At 43.6% G+C, this 17,302-nt stretch overlaps 1 protein-coding gene across 1 annotated transcript in view; it reads left to right on the top strand.

Annotated features, from left to right (window-relative positions):
- LOC146341310 (alpha-fetoprotein-like) overlaps positions 1–17,302 on the top strand; it is a 47,776-nt gene that overhangs the window by 4,437 nt on the left and 26,037 nt on the right. The window contains exons 2-7 of the mRNA XM_084807189.1: positions 1,882–1,936; positions 3,966–4,101; positions 12,133–12,344; positions 13,237–13,369; positions 15,425–15,522; positions 16,361–16,490. Of these exons, the coding sequence (XP_084663315.1) occupies positions 1,882–1,936; positions 3,966–4,101; positions 12,133–12,344; positions 13,237–13,369; positions 15,425–15,522; positions 16,361–16,490 (764 nt within the window). The remainder of the gene's footprint in view (positions 1–1,881; positions 1,937–3,965; positions 4,102–12,132; positions 12,345–13,236; positions 13,370–15,424; positions 15,523–16,360; positions 16,491–17,302) is intronic.

The following is a 17,302-nucleotide window of genomic DNA, read 5'->3' as shown; positions in this document are numbered from 1 at the left end:
CTATCTAGCCATCTCATCCTCTGCCGTCCCCTTTTCCTTTTGCCTTCAATCTTTCCCAGCTACTGTGGTTTTAATGTTTTATATATTGTTTTTATTGTGTGCTCTTTGGCTTTAAATTTTGTGAACCGCCCAGAGAGCTTCGGCTATTGGGGCAGTATAGAAATTAATTAATTAAATAAATAAATAAATAAATAAATAAAACTGTGGGTTGCAGGATGAATGTCTTGTTTGTTTCTTTTGTCTAAACGTGTATGGGATTGAACTCTAATTCTGATCTTTCCATATAATTGCTCTGAAACAATTTGTATGCACTGGTCAGATTGTGGGGCTTTTCTAATGGTATTTTGAAACAAAGACAAGCGGTTCAGCTTATAGGGAAGTTTTCCTGCACAAGCCTGATTCACTTCAGTAGGTATTGCACTAGACAGCTTCCCAGTGTCTTGCGCCATTGCATAGAACTAGATGATTGACTTCAAAAATGTGTCTACTTCATTCCATTTGTATTGTCTAGTAGAAGTTACCCATGCCATCCTGACATTACAGCATTGCATGTATAGGTGATCTCCTAGGACATCAGGATGCTGCTCAGAGCCCAGCATTTGGGACTCAAAATCTCTCAGAAGAGCCACTCCAGCTCCTTTTTTCTGTCTAATGTGGCTGTTCAGAGAGGTTGCTCACCCTCTGGATCACCCAGAGAGCAAGCCAGAAGGCAGTCGATGATGGCCGTGGAAGGGAAGGGGAAGGAGTTGATGATCTGCAAAGCAGGCAGGCAGGGGGTGGGTTGGTGGGTGGTCAGAGGGAGGGTAGGGGTGATGGGAGGCATGGGCATGGTGTGGGTGGGTCATGGGGAGGAGAGACGATGCAGGTGAGGATGGCAGGGGATGGCAGGAAACATGGTGGCTATGGGAGATGACATGGTAGTGCAATTGTGCTCTCCTGCTTTGGGTGGTGGAAGAACTTGCACCAGCCCGCATTGCCGCCGCCTATCAAATTCAGTGAACACTGCTAAGTTTCACAGTGTGAAGTAGAAACGGGTGAATATACTTCTGGCTAGTGGGTCAAAGTGAAGCTGATGGCATTTTTAGGGCCATATTTAATTGATCCTCATCCATACAACCTTACGAGACCCCTCAAAGTTGCACAGAACATGTGTATTTCATACAGAGTGTTGTGCACTGACTCATTTTACAGGTGGTACATTTGAATGCTTATGTCATTTAATTCTGAACCTTTTGTCTTTTTAGTTATCCAATCAATTGAGGAACTTGTCTATTATATTTAAGAGGTGTTGTTTTGTTTTGTTTTGTTTTGTTTTGTTAAATCTGTATTGCCTTCTTTTAGTCCATTTACTTTGGACCCAAATTTACCTTGCATGGCCAATGGCCATGCTGGCTGGGGATGATGGGAATTGCAGTTCAACACAACTGCAGGAAACCAGGTTGTAATAACGCAATCCTGGTGTCAATTTAAGGAGCATCTTCGCACCATTCACAATATCATAATTAGATTTCAATTTGAATTCAGCTGACTATTTCTTGTGTGCAGTCAGTGAGGCATGATCACTTCCAATGTGATGCTGCTGAAGATAACACAACCCCACATTTGTTCAGGCAGATGCCTGAAACATACGTGGACCACTTGTGGTCAACACCAGTGGTTATAACTGGTACTTCAGGAGTCAGGAGGAATGCATGTTCCATCAACTCCATTGCTTTCTCTTTTGAATTCACTAAGGCTTCAATGCCCACTTACACAGGTCTGAGCTCAATGGAGCTTACTTATGGATAGACATGCACAGAATTGTGCTGTAACAAAAGCTTGTAGACGTATAAATGTCATGAGAAAAATTGATTGAAAACTTAATCACAATCTTCTTTACAGAACACGACACCATCAAACAAGCCTTTGAACGGTCAAATGGGGATTTTGAAAGAATGTAAGTCTTTTCAGAATGTTTTTGCTCAAAATTATCTCTGGTGGCCTCATCCAAAAAGAAAGAGGGGTGTTAGTTTAGATACAGAGCTTATGAACTCCAGTATGGTTATAGTTTGGACTTGCAATGACAAATTTTTATGAAGTTTTATGCTATTGTATGGCCATCAAATGATTCCAGACACAGTGGTAAACATTAACTTTCCATGTTTAGTTGATGAACTGATTAAATTCAGTGATGCCGCTAGGTAGTTTTAGATGGTGGACTTAATGGGTTTAGGAGGGGCATTTAGATGGTCATGTGTATTAATTCAGTTGTGAAGCACACAACCAGTATTTCTCTTCACCTTCCAACCCCCCAACTGCTATTCCATTCTTTACAGTGTCTTCTACATTCCTGATATGTTAGAGCAATGAAAATAACAACACTCTGTTAACCCTAATTAAAACAAAAGCAAACATACTATGTTACTCTCAGTCATATAATCATTTCCTATTTTGTCAACTAATAATCAATATCATAGCACCATCATAAGTAAGGAATAAAACAGAGTTTGCTCCTGCTGCCCTCATTGCCTTCCTTTCTTCTGTTAGTCATTTGGGGGCCCTCTGTGTTCTAGAGCCCTGGACCATTGCCCCATGGTCTACCCCTAGCTGCACCATGGGTTAAATTAGTTGATAATAAAAACTTTAAAAAGAAGCTTTTTTTTATAGGGCCTTCCCTGCAGTGGCCCCACAACTTTGGAACAAGTTGCCATCAGAGGTCCACCATGCTCTGTCATTGCAGACTTTTAGGAAGGACTTGAAAACATATTATTTTACCATGGCCTTCTCTTGATATGACTGCTGTTCTTGCTGTTGTTGTTGATTTTATTGTCAGCTTTTATTGTTGCTTTGATAGCTCTTTTATTGTGTTTATGTTTTAATTACTTTTAATATTGTAACTGTTTTTATATATTTTATTGATGTGAGCCACCTTGGGAGGGCTTCTGCCCTGAAAGGCAGCCAAGAAATGTTTAAAATAAATAAAATATATATTTTTAAAAAAATGATTAGCTAGAAATGTTATTCCCAGCTGATCAGGAAACAAGTTTTTGAAGAGTTCTAATTATTTACCAGATTATCTTATAAAAACTTCAGCTGCCAGCCATCATCTCAAAGCTTTAAGCTAAAATATACTCATAGTTTTGATATTTGCCCCACACCCTTTTGCCTTTGCCCCAGCTCCTTTGGTCTGCTGCCCTACCCATCACTGGAAGCTTCTCCAATATTAAATTTGACCCTCAGGCTGAAAGGCGTTCAACTCAACACTCCTAGCTTTGGGCATTTCTACACCAGGCTAAAATCCCACAACTTTACTGGGGCTTTCTGCTTACAGATTCTTTGTGGGATTACAATGGGCTCCTTGACATGGCAGGTACATTATTTGAACTGAAAACTTCCTTTCTCAGCCGAGTTCTATATGTTCCAGTTATACAGCACCATGTAGTGGCTGTATTTTAGTGCAACTCCACCATTTCACACTGCTGATATTTGGCAATAACATCCCTTACCGCTTTATCTCTGATCTTTTTGAAAGGGGGATGAAGCTCAAAAAGCATGGGAGACATCCTGGAGGTTGACAACATTGTGTAAAGGACCTGAAATTTTCTGTAAACAACCAAACTTGATTGCACGATATAAGCCTCGTGTGGAGAAACCCTTAGAGTAACCCACTAACAGCTGATAGTTACGGTTGTGGCGACATAAATGACTCCAACTCTTTATAAAGTCTATCACAATTCAAGTCCTATTTAGAATTCTCCTTCCAGCTTCTTTAATATTATCTCATAAGGCCCATTTTTCCCTTTAATATTTCTCACCTTACGAGAGTTAAGCTTCGAAGCATTTCCTTCAGTATACATTCCCTTTCCTGCCAAACACACATTCTCGCAAATGGTCAGGGACATACCCCACCCCTAAGAATGCACTTGCCCTGGGGATTTGTATAGTGTATAGCTATATACAGAATTGGCTTTTATGCTCTTTTCCAGAATCTTGGTCCTGTACTCTCAGCTTCTGCAGCAATCCACATTCCAGGAGGTGAACAAATTGGAGGATGATGTTGTAGAGCTTGCAAAGAAATGTACTGCTGATGAACAGTCAGACCCGGAATGTGCAAAGCCTTTGGTGAGTCTTTGAGAGCAAGATCTGGAGAACATACTTAGAAATATTGATGCATTGCATAGTCTAGACCAACAAACAGAAGGCAAACAGCAATTTATAGAAACCAATCTATGTAAAGATGCAATACTCTAAACAGAGGAGACATCTGTTTTAATATCACAGATCATGTCTTCTTGGATCAGATGAAGGTCTGTATAGCATATAGGGTTGTAAAAAGACACAGGTTAAAATATGGATTTTGGAGAGCATAGGTAAAAGTGCATATTGTAAGGTTTCCAAAATCTTATACCAGTGCTTGCCACCCACTACCCAGGAGTAACATTTCTGATTCCAGTCGGGTGAGGACAGCAAAGATTTTGGAGGACAGCAGGGGATAAGATTCAAAGAAAGATTTACACTCCTCTTCTTGGACATATTCAAGATTAAATTCCAAAAAAGCAGTGTGTTTAAGAGTATTTGTTTAAGTGTTTTACTATCTATTTGCCACATAATACATGAAGAAGAGTTATCAGCACAGGACAGAAGGTCACCCCCTCCCCACCCCTATTCTTCCTTTTTGAAACAAAATGATTTGTGATGTTGGTACATAGATTGAACTGTTAACACAGCAATCCTATGGCTGCCCGACAGCATCTGAGGGTCCATAAGATAAAGCGGATCACCTCCACTGAGACTAGAGACAGAGCTTCAGCCTCAGAGGAGAAGCCGCGACTGCTCTCCTTTCCACCCCACAAGCCCCTCCCAGCCGAAGCAGAAAGCTCCCTGGTGGCTCCAGTTCCCAAGGTCAGAACTCTGACCTTGGGAATGAAGGGCAGGAGGGTGTCAGGGGTGTGCCAGTGGATGGGGAGGTAAAAGGACATGGATACACCAGATCCAAAGGCCTGCTGCCTGTAGAGAAATTACATTAGATGGTCTCAGAGGCCCATTTAATGAAAATTGCTGGAAGGGATGGCAGAGAGGCAAAAATAGCCTCCACTGCTCTTCCCCACCCTGCTTGCAAAAGACTGGTGGTGTTTAGGAGGGAAGAAGGGCTCCACCATTACAGCTCTCTGTGTTTGGCTCATAAGGTTGCTTCGTGAATGGTTTATATTATAATAGACATTCAGTGTTGTCAATGAGCAAGTTGACCAGACATAGAAGTGCTTCTGAAGAATCACCACATGGGGGATCAGCAAATGCACACAGCTTTTCCTGAATGGTGCTTCATAGCTCATGCTAACTCCAGTGTAATGAGAAACTTTGTTTCTCACACATTGTTCAGCACGTAGTGCCTGTTGACTTGTCTGCCTTGGAGGACATGCATTTCCACATTTAGATGACAGAAATGGTATAAATTCATTGTCACACAAAGGACTTCTTCACACAGAGCTTTTATGCTGCTATTGACATTGGTTACTCATGGAAGATTGCGGGCCCTTAGGTGATGTTGTCAACCTCCAGGGCATCTCCCACACAAAATGACCTGTAATCTGTTTTTTTTTTTTAAAGATTGGAGATAATGAGCTATCAAATTAGGGCTCCGTGCCACTGAGTTCACCTGTGCCAGAACTGTCACTTGCCTTGAGGCACAGGTGAACTCAGTGGCATGGAGCACTTTTTATCAGCTTAGGCTGGTATACCAACTACGCCCTTATCTGAACAGAGATAGCCTAGCTACAGTTATCCATGCTCTGATAACTTCTCATCTGGATTACTGCAATGTGTTATACATGGGGCTGCCTTCGAAAATGGTCCGGAAACTTCAGCTGGTCCAAAATGGGGCAGCAAGACTGTTAACAGGGACTGGCCAATGAGCTCATATTATGCCAGTACTTTTCCAGCTGCACTGGCTGCCAGTCCATTTCCGGGCCCGATTCAAAGTCCTGGTGTTAACAATCAAAGCCTTTAATGGCTTGGGGCCAGGTTATCTGAAGGATCGCCTCCTCCCATATGTGTCTGCCTGGACCTTAAGATCATCTTCAGAGGCCTTTCTCCATAGGGATGGCGGAGAATTCCGCCACAGATTTCAGTGAGGCCGATTGCACTGGCATTCGGCCCCCTGAAACCCGTGGCGGAACGGCCTCCCACCCCCCGCCACCTCGCGGAATAGCCCCAGAACGAAACTTACCTGGAGCTCCAGCAGAGGCAGTGGCAGCAGTGGCTCCGGTGGCGGCGGCTGGTCTTTCGACTGGCTGCCACAGCTGCCATTTGCGTCCTGCTCTTTGCCGTGATAGGCTACGTAAGTATTTAGGTAGTCTATCACGGAAAGCTAAAAAAAAAACAGCATACGCAAATGGCGGCGGCTACAGTGGCTGCCATTTGCGTTTCCCTTTTTTCACTGTTTTAGCCTACGTAAATATTTACATAAGATATTATGGCGAAAAAAAAGGGGAATGCAAAGAGCATAGTGGGCGCTATTTGCGTTCCTTTTTTTTTCACCGTAATAGCTTATGTAAATATTTACGTAGGCTAAAACGGCGGGGGGGAAAAGAACGCAAATGGCACCCACTACGCTATTTGCATTCCCCCTTTTTTTTTGCTGTAATAGCCTATGTAAATATTTACATAGGCTAAAACAGCTAAAAATAGGGAACGCAAATGGCGGCTGCTGTAGCCGCCGCCATTTGTGTATGCTGTTTTGGGTTTTGGGGGGTTTTGGGGCTTGCCATTATAGGCTACGTATATACTTATGTAGCCTATCACGGCAGCTTTGCTGGACGCAAATGGCGGCCAGTACTGGAGGAGCCCGTGTCTGGAGCAGCCCGTCCGTGGCCGGAACTCCGGCTGCCGACAGTGCTGGCCAGCGCCTCCTCAGTGCTGCCACAGAGTGCAGCTGGCCAGGCAGGATTCCGGGGGGAGGAACGGATCGCTTCCCCGCTGTTAAGGATTTTGGGGGAAGGGACGGAGCACCTCCCCCCCATCGCGAATGTCCCTGGACGAAACCAGGTAAATGTTTTGTACATCCCTACTTCTCCGTGAGCCCCTGCCAAAGGAAGTGAGGCGGGTGGCTACTAGGAGGGCTTTCTCTGCTGTGGCACCCCAGCTGTGGAATGAGCTCCCTAGTGAAGTTCGCCTGGCACCTACATTGTATTTTTTCCAGCACTAGGTTTTTATTTTCCCAGGCATTTTAACATTTTAGCTCTTCAAACTTTTAGCTATGCTGCACTTTAAGTCTGTATTTTAGATCCCTGCATTGCTGCTAGGTTTTATTCCGGTTTTATTCTGGTTGTATTGTTTACTGTGGTTTTAATGTTTTATATGTTTTGTATTATTTTACTGTGTGCTCTTTGGTTTAAATTATTGTGAACTGCCCAGAGAGCTTCAGCTGTTGGGCAGTATAGAAATGAAATAAATAAATAAATAAATAAATAAAATAACAGCACTTGAGTTCGCCTTGAGTTCCCTTGTGAATACAGGAAAACCCACAATAAGAGGAGCTAGACCACGGCACCATCTAGTGGCTGTATAATGAAACATACGGAAGAGTCAGATAAGGGGAAAAGCGGAGGGGGAGGAAGTGCATGTGAAGGGAGTCCATGTAAAGGGAGTCCATTGTGATCCTGCATTTAAAACAGCAGCAGAAAGCCTCATTTTAAATGCGGGATTTTTGGCTGGGGTAGAGATGCTCAAAGTTTAGATTCCAAAAGAGTTATATTTTCAGGATTTCAAAGTTCAAGGGAGAGGTTCAGCAATATTCTGTAGAAGCATCTAAAATACCATACCTAATGAAACAGAGTGGGTCTGCACACCGCGGGACCCACCAAGCTGAAAGTAAAGTATCAGAGGAGAACGTTTATGAAGCCTCTGGAAAGTAAGACATAAATGAGTGGTGAGTTACCTTTAGTTTGGTGGGTCAAAGCTTGTGAAAGCAAGAAAGGTAGGCAATTTGCTTTAGGAATCTCCATTTGGCTTACTAGATCAAAACATGAAAAAATAAAGAACATTATTGTGAGGCAGCAACTACCCTTCTGTTGATGGCTATGAATCAACATATTCAATCCCCTCTACTCAGCACTGGTTAGGCCTCATCTGGAGTACTGTGTCCAGTTCTGGGCACTGCACTTTAAGAAGGATGCAGACAAGCTGGAGAGGGTTCAGAGGAGAGCAACTAAGCTGATCAGGGGACTGGATACAAAGCCCTATGAAGAGAGACTGAAAGAACTGAGCATGTTTAGCCTTGAGAAGAGAAAACTGAGGGGAGATAGGATAGCGCTCTTCAAGTACTTGAAAGGTTCTGTGACAGAGCTCTGTCTGTGACAGAGAGGAAGGCCAGGATCTCTTCTTGATCATCCCAGAATACAGGACATGGAATAGTGGGCTCAAGTTACAGGAAGCCAGATTCCTGCTGAACATCAGGAGAAAATTGCTGACTGTTAGAGCAATACGACAATGGAACCCATTACCTAGGGAGGTGGTGGGCTCTCCCACAATGGAGGCATTCAAGATGAGGCTGGACAGCCATCTGTCAGGGATGCTCTGACTTGGATTCCTGCACTCAGCAGGGGGTTGGACTCAATGGTCTTGTAGGCCCCTTCCAACCCTACTATTCTATGATTCAATGAATCTTGAGGCTGCAGCCTATGAGGCTGCAATATTCTGCCATAAACAGTATAATAAAGAATACTGAATATCCTATGGAAACTAACTTGAGTATAAGACACATTCAACCCAGAATTATTTACTTTTGAATGATTATCATGCACCATCCTTTAACCTGTGAAGGAGCTTAAGGAACACCTCATCAAGTAATGTGTCCATTGATATTTTGTGCTTCCACCATGTGATGGTGATACACAAAGCATAGTTTAATCTGAATCTTGCTTGTTTGCCCTTTGGACATGATTGCAATAATCAAATAAAGCATAAGCATAATGCACCCATTACTCTGTTTATTATTAGTGGCTGTAACAATGTCTAAAATTGATTTGATGAGAGGCCAGTGCATAGGGAATTGCATTTGGTCTACGGAGACCAATTGTGTGGGCCCCGGGCATATCAGGCTGCAATCCTATACCCATTTACCCATCTATGGGACTTATTTCTGCATAGACATGTATAGGATTGAGCTGTTCAGTCTTGCATAGTTATCTAGAAATAAACTAGGAAGGATTTAACTTAACAGCTTATTCTGACAACAAAACATAGCAAAACACTTTATGAATGAAAGTGTGATTTTTATGACAATGTGTAACCACCAAGTTGTTGTTATTCAGTCGTTCAGTCGTGTCCGACTCTTTGTGACCCCATGGACCATAGCACGCCAGGCCTTCCTGTCCTACACTCTCTCCTGGAGCGTGCTCAAGTCCATATTCATTGCAAACCACCAAGTAGGAATGGGCAAATCTGTAATCACTTGTGGAAAAGAAAGTTCTAAGAATCCAGGAAACTGATCTAGTTCTCCCACATTAATTAAAGATTTGGTCCCAGCCAGGTGCCTTAAGGATAAAGCAGGGTTTAGAGTCATCTGCTGTGCTGAATTGTCTATCTCAGCCCCAGTTTCATAGACAGGACAGCTGGCTGAGTGTAGATAACCATTCTCCAGGGCCAGATCAACTCCTTGTGTCATATCGATACGATCCTATTATGGCGACGCTATATCCTTCTTGAGCATTTATACCTCGAGGCATACACAATGACACCTGCTGCAGATTTTGGATGATACTGAATAAGAAGTGGGAAATAATGCTAGAAAAGCAGTATATGTAGGGATAGCGGAGAATTCCGCCATGGATTTCAGTGAAGCCGAATGCACTGGCATTCGGCCCCCCGAAACCCATGGCGGAACGGCCTCCCCCCCCGCCCCCCCCCGTGGAATCCCCCCTGGGATGAAGCTTACCTGGGGCGGATGTTCCGGCAGCGGCGGCTCCGGCGGCAGCTCCGGCGGTGGCGGCGGCTGGTCTTTCAACCAGCTGCCGTGGCCGCCATATGCATCCTACTGTTTGCCATGATAGGCTACATAAGTATTTACATAGCCTATCACGGCAAGCCAAAAAAAAAAAAAGCGTACGCAAATGGCAGCTGCTACGGTGGCTGCCATTTGCGTTCCCTTTTTTTCGCCATTTTAGCCTACATAAATATTTATGTAAGCTATTACGGCAGGGGAAAAAAGGAACGGAAATAGCACCCACTATGCTATTTGCGTTCCCCTTTATTTGGCATAATAGCCTACGTAAATATTTACGTAGGCTAAAACAGCGAAAAATATGGAACGCAAATGGCGGCCACTGTAGCCGCTGCCATTTGTGTATGCTGTTTTTTTTTGGTGGGGGGGCTGCCATGATAGGCTACGTAAGTACCATGGCAGCCTGGCTGGACGCAAATGGCAGAGCCGCCACAGAGCGGAGCCGGCAGGGCAGGGCAGGGTTCCGGGGGGGAGGACCGGATTGCCTCCCCCCCTGTCGAGGATTCCGGGGGAAGGGACGGAGCACCTCCCCCCCCACAAATCACATCCGTGAAAAGGTAAGTGACTTTCGTACATCCCTAAGTATATGCAATACATAATGTGCTCCAACAGTTATCAGAACACTTCAATACCAATAAAAAGCACTAGTGTAGGGGCTTCTTCACATGAGGCTAATATCATGAGATCAAGATTGGTTACTCATGGAAGTTTGTGGGTCTTTTCAACGATGCCATCAATGTCCAGGCCACATCCAGTGGCATTTCCCAGTTATTTCAATTTAAAAAGATCTGGAGATAATGGAGTATTTAATTTTTTCACACATTTTCCTGTGTGTGTGAAGTTGGCTTGCGCTATTGAGCAGCCCACTCAATGGCAGTGTTTTATTGAGGACTATTGAGGTGTTGAGAATTGAAAACTTCTCCTCATGGCAATCATGTGGTCGCCATTGGTTGCCATCTGAAGGAGCCCATGGTAAACGTGAAAATGCTCCACAACTGAGAAGCCCGGTGGGAGTGCTTTTTTTCCTTCTTCTTTAATGTAGAGATGCCCTGGATCTAGCCCAAGTGTGATCTGTGTTGCCTCATTCCCTGCATTTTTCAACACACCTTCCCCAAATGTCTTTTAAGTGATACAACCAATGCTTCTGGCACTGTGTCTTTTGGGAAGAATCTGGTTCTTTCAGCTGTATCTTGGCTCCCTTTCAGACATCCTGCAATTTAAAATGGATGCCATACATGGGTCTGAAATCATGGACACTCCTCCAGGGCAGGTTAAAATCCAGTGAATTCACAGTTTGCTGCGGCTGTACAAAGTGAGAGTACATGCATTTGTCTTTTACAATTATGACTAGGGAAGTAAACATGCAACAGTCATAAACAACAAAAATCCATGAAAAGAAAGAGCTATATGTTAGGGCTCTAGCAGTTTATACCAGTTTATAAGTTATTGGACATTGGAAATGTCCAAAAATATATGTGCAACCTTCCCTGAGCGACCAGCCACAGCAGGTTATTAAATTTGGCCTTATCTGAACATGTTTTTTTAAAAATGTTTTAAGGTGCAATCCTAACTAGATAGGCGGCTGCCTCCGACCTCAGAGGCGGCCACCTATCCAAAGCAAGGCAGGAGAGGCATGGGGGGATTATTCCCTCTGCATCTTTCCTGCCTTGCCCTTTTTCGCTAGACAGCTGTTCTCGGCTGTCTAGAGGTGGGGGGGCAACCAGGAGAGGATGCTGCTGTACGACACATAGGATGTGTTGTACATGCAGCTCCGCTCTCCCTGCCTCAGAAAGCCCCCCAGACCCACCCCTTTTCAGTTGCTCTGCATTCCTCTTCTGAGCACAGAGGATGGGGCTTCTCCACACTGCCTCTGAGGCAGCACGCACAAGTCGGGCAGTCGGGTTTCCAAGAACCAAATTCGGAGCACAGGCTCCGAGGTCATTTCCCGGAAATGAGCATATCCTATGGCCCGCTAGACAGTGTCTAATGGCCACAGGATTGCTGTCTTAACTGTTTCAACATGGCATGTTATTCTTTTATCTTTGCTGCTCACCACTCCAAAATCTTTTGATGAGGAGTGGTATATAAATATTGTAAATAAATAAATAAATATGTCTAACAAATTAAAGCAATATTTTGCTTCTGTCTACCAGGGTACCATTTTCCTGGATGAAATTTGTCATGAACAAGGCTTAACTGAGAAATACGGACTTACTGAATGCTGTGGTAAAGTTGATGAGGAAAGAAATGATTGTTTTCTATCCCATAAAAATGCAACTCCAGGATTCATTCCACCCTTCCAACATCCAGATATGGAGGAGGGCTGCAAACAATATCATGATAACAAATTCCAAGTTTTGGGCCAGTAAGTCAATTGATTCAGTGTTGTTGTTTTTCTTTTCTTTTCTTTTTTGAAGAATTATATCTGAGTTTGTGTTGCATGTCATCTATCAAATGATTGTGAATACTGACTGCTACTTCATGTCAGCTGTCAGATATCAAGTGAGACCTGCCACAAAGAACCAGTGCAGTGTAGTGGTGAGAGTGTTGGACTGGGAGTCGGAAGATCCGGGGTCCAGTCCCCATTTGGCCATGGAAGCTCACTGGATGACTTTGGGCCAGTCACAGACTCTCAGCCCAACCTACCTCACAGGGTTGTTGTTGTGAGGATAAAATGGAGAGAAGGAGGAGGATAATGTAAGCCACCTTGGGTTCCTTGCAAGAAGAAAAAAAGCAGGATATAAATGCAATAAATAAATGAATAAAAACAAAGTGTGGTAGTCTATCCTCACTTTCTAACAAGAGTGCTCCTGTTCTGTGTTTCACCCATGTGTCCAGCAGTATATCCTCACCTTCTTTTGTCCCACATTGAGCCCCTGCAAACCCTGGGGTTCTCCCAAGCATACTATACCCCCCCCTTGTTTCTCATTGGCCCCATTTTGGCTACACAGCCATCTGAACTCAATGCTTGAGTTCACTATTAAATGGCATGATGGGGAATGGTACCAATGCAGATACTGTCAAATCTACTGCCCTGAAGCCAGTGGTATTTAAGCAGCTTCACTGTGCACAACCTCAGTCTGTTTTCTTGGAAATTGAATCTATGCGTCCTTTCCCTGCTTTGAGTTAACCTGGCTCAGTGATTGTTCTCATGCATGCTTCCTGATGAAAGCAGCTCTCTTTAAAAAGACCCAATAGTTTGCTGTATGAAAGTACAGCACAGGTAAAGACAAATAACTCTTTTTTCCCCCCAATAGTTTCCTCTATGAGACTGCCAGAAGGCATCCTTTTGCACATTTTGTCACAATCCATAAAGCAAGTCATGGGTTTGAGAATGTACTGGAAACGTGCTGCCAGGCAGCTGACAAGAACACCTGCTTCAGGGAAAAGGTATTTCACTATCATTCAAACCAGGCCTTGATATTTTCTATGGGGAGGCTTACCTCATAGAATCCACCTCAGCTAGATTCGTAGGAAGCTGCTTTATAAACAGGATTTCATTTTATTTATTTATTTATTTATTTATTTATTTATTTATTAAATGTATTAATCACCCATCTGGCTGGTCACCCAGCCACTCTGGGCGATGTACAAAGTATATAATAAAACAGTTTAAAACAATAAAATTCTACAATAAAAACATTTCCTAAAATGCCCTAACCCAAACCCACCCCACATGCCTGCCTGAACAACCATGTTTTTAATGCGTGGTGGAAGCTCATTAAAGAGGGGGCATGGTGGAGTTCCCTAGGGAGGGAGTTCCACAGAGTGTGGGCCACCACAGAGAAGGCCCTCTCCCTCATCCCCACCAGTCTAGCTGTCCTGGCTGATGAGACAGAGAGCAGGCCATCTGAGGCTGATCTTGTTAAGCGGCCTGTCTGGTGTTGCTGGAGGTGCTCCTTAAGATATGTTATGTGGCCAAGGATGAGCCACAACTCTTAGAACAGGTTGAATCTGGGAATCATATACCCCAGTATCTTCCATAACATTTCTAGGAATTGTGGATTTTCTTTGGATCCCCTTCACTAGCACACCTGGAAATGCTACTGTCCCCAAAGGACTGCTGAGGTTTCTTATGCCATCTGGCCATCCTAGGCAACTTGTTGACTTACAGCAAGACACTTTCCCCCCCCCCTAAAATTAGCATGTTAAAAATGTACACTTCCAGGACAATTTTTCAGTATATGAAGTGCAGTACAACTAGTGACAAGAGAACTTACCCTGAATGAGTTTGTTATTTACTCAGAAAATAATGAACTCACAGATGTAGGCTCAGATGAGAGTTTTCTGCCAAAGTGAACTCTCGTTCCATGCAAATGAGCTTTGCATATGTGCAAGGTCAAAGTGCGTCTTTGGTAGGGATTTGCCAACCCACCCTCATCTGAGTTATCTGGGTGCCCACCCAGCCCCTGCCCACCAGTCCCCGGACCGCACTTGAACCCCTCCCACATTTTACAAGCAGCCCGCACTCACCCTGGCAGCCTCGCCGAGCTCCACAGTAGGCATTTTTTGAAAAATAAAATGGCGATCACAAAATGTGCATATTTGCATATGCACAAAAATGTGCATCTGCAAAAATGTGCATCTGCAAAAATGTGCATTTTCGCGATCACCATTTTATTTCTCAGAAGATGGCAACCGCGGAGCTCAACGAGGCCGTCAGGGTGAGTGCGGGCTATCCTCTGAGGGTAGGCAGGGGGCAAGCAGGGGCAGGGGCTCAGCGAGTGGGACTAGGGGGTGGTGGGCAGGAATCGGGCACCCGTGCCATCCCTAACCTTAGGAGCTGTAGGGAAATTTCTGTATTGCCTCCTCAGAGTCAGAGCAGCAGTGGCAGTGGCGATGGTGACAACAAGGGAAGCTGCCAAGGAGACTGTAGGATGACTAAAAATGGGGAGGTTGCTGCTGGGTCCTCCTTCTCATGGATCGTGAGCAGTAGCAGCAAGGACAGAAGCAGCAGCACTGGATTAGGCAAGGAAAGGGATCCAACTAATCCAAGGCATGCAGAGAAATGACATTGTTTAGACAAAGGCTCAGAAGCCTGTGATCAATTCTGAACTGAATAGTGAATTCATTAACTGCTGGTCAAGGCTTGTAAATAAATGAGCATTACAAATGCATGAGGTCTGACCAATTATGAGTGGACTAATTATGAAATTTTGCAGCATTATTAAGTACAGCTGCAGCATATGGGCATGACTATCTAGACAAATTTAGCTACTGTTGCCTCCAATGGAGTGAAATACTATGAGCCTGAATTACACCTGTGAGTTCAATGATATTTACAAGTTCTTTAACTTCATTTGGATCATGCCCCAAATTTTGTTGGCACTATGAGGATATGCTTGATTTGCTTTTTTACCTTTCCATCCTGCTCTTTATATTGGACTAATGCATCAAAAACATTTCCTACTAATTTTCCTTTCTTTTCTTTCCTTTTGGTAACAGGGCCCGATCATCTCACAACAACTGACAGGAGACATTTCTGTGCAGAAGCATAAGTGTAAGATTATGAAAAAGTATGGAGGAAATACCATGAAAGCTATGTAAGTCTGGTTGCTTGGGAGGGTGCGGGGGAGAAAAAATAGCTATCTAGATGATCAAGTGATAAATGTTCTTGTCTGTGTGTGTCTGCGTTTGTGAGTGTATGTGTATATTCTGCCCAGTGTCTCCTTTACACAGCGCTATCTTTCAAGTCAAGGCATACTTGGATTTGAAGATGTTCATAGAACTGTGTGTGAGAAAGCAGCAACTCTCCCTGTATTCCACCCCCACATTGCAGGGTCACCCATTGCTATTTAGACCATGGTGCGCAACAAGAAGAGGGCAGATGCACCCCTCAAACGTGTATGGAAATAAAACATGTGATCATTCCAAAGATTCAAGCATCAAAGCCAATCCATACATTGTAGAATGCAACAATTAAAAAAAACCCACCTAGGCTGGCTAGATAACCCTAACCCTAACCTTATACCTGCACTCTGATTAACTATCCCTACTAACTGACCTAATTTACAATTCTTGGACTAATATTCAGATCAGAACAAAAACTGCATGTGTTTGGATGCAAATTACATTTGATGTTCTTTTTTTCTTTTTTAAAGATTTTTAGACTAATGCAGAAATGGGATGGAAAAAGTTCTGATTCAATACATGCAGATGTGACACAGACTAGAAATATAAAGACTTGTCAAGTCCTAATTATGATTATACTGCTGCTCGAATGTATTCCTGCTGGGAATACATTCGTATTCGTATATTCATTCTAGCAGTATGTATAGTATATACATACTGCTAGAATGTATTCCTGCTGGGAATACATTCTAGGTGCTATTTGGAATATGTCTTGGAATACTACTGATATTTCATTGGCTTTGTTTCTAGGAAAATGAGTCAGCTGGCCCAGAAGTTCCCCAAAGCTGACTTTGCAACTGTTCAGAAGATTGCTGCAGATATTGTACATGTCCATGCCAAGTGCTGCAAAGGTGATACACTGGCGTGTTTGCTTGATAAGGTAAGATTTATTCATTTAATCTGAGTTATATCAAACCAACAAGATGGTAAATGGTCAGAAAAAATAACCCCAGTGGCTTTTGGTCTCCTTTCAGCATTACTTCATTTGGCTGGTTTATCCTGCCTTTCATTTCCAAACTCTGAACAGGGGTTCAGCAATTAGATTAAAGAAGTAAAGCACATGTAATCATCCCATTTAGACGTGAGAATTGATAACATAAGAGAATTCACGTATCGATGACTTTGGTTGAGGCACTAAGTCCATGCCCTTTTCAGTAGTTTGGTTCCGCCAGAACGCATTCAGTGAATGCTGGAAGTGTAGGCTCCACATTTCTGGGACAGACACCACACCTTGCCATACACATGATTTTGCATATGTCAGCAATGTGTCTACACAAATAGAGCTACAGTATATGTGTGTAGGTAATTTGGTGATGTGCCCACAGAAGGATGGATGGGGTAACACCCTCCACCGCCATATGTGTGTTCCAGAGAAGCGGACCTACATCTGAAAAGGGTATAGGTGTCAGGAGTTTAAGGGCAGATATTACCTGCCATGTGGCTTTGGCTAAATGACTTTGAGCAGTGAGAAATGAGTGGCTCCCACAATGCCAAAGGAACCTGTGTATGAGGCAGCAGGAGTCTCAAACCAGGGATTCTGGCAGGAGGCTCCAGGGCTTTATTGTGTGACTCAGTGTTTGCAGGTGAGCTGGACCTTCCATAATTATAACCTTGCAGTGTCCTATGGAGTTCAAGGGGTGGACATTAAAACCACCCCACCCATGGTGTCTGACTCCAAGGCTTTTATTTATT

This window comes from Heloderma suspectum, chromosome 6 (genome assembly GCF_057233095.1).
Source record: "Heloderma suspectum isolate Gila_16-S chromosome 6, 16-S_ref, whole genome shotgun sequence".
NCBI classification, from domain to species: Eukaryota; Metazoa; Chordata; class Lepidosauria; order Squamata; family Helodermatidae; genus Heloderma; species Heloderma suspectum.
Note: the sequence above shows the minus strand (reverse complement) of the source record. Positions and strands in the feature narration are given on the sequence as shown.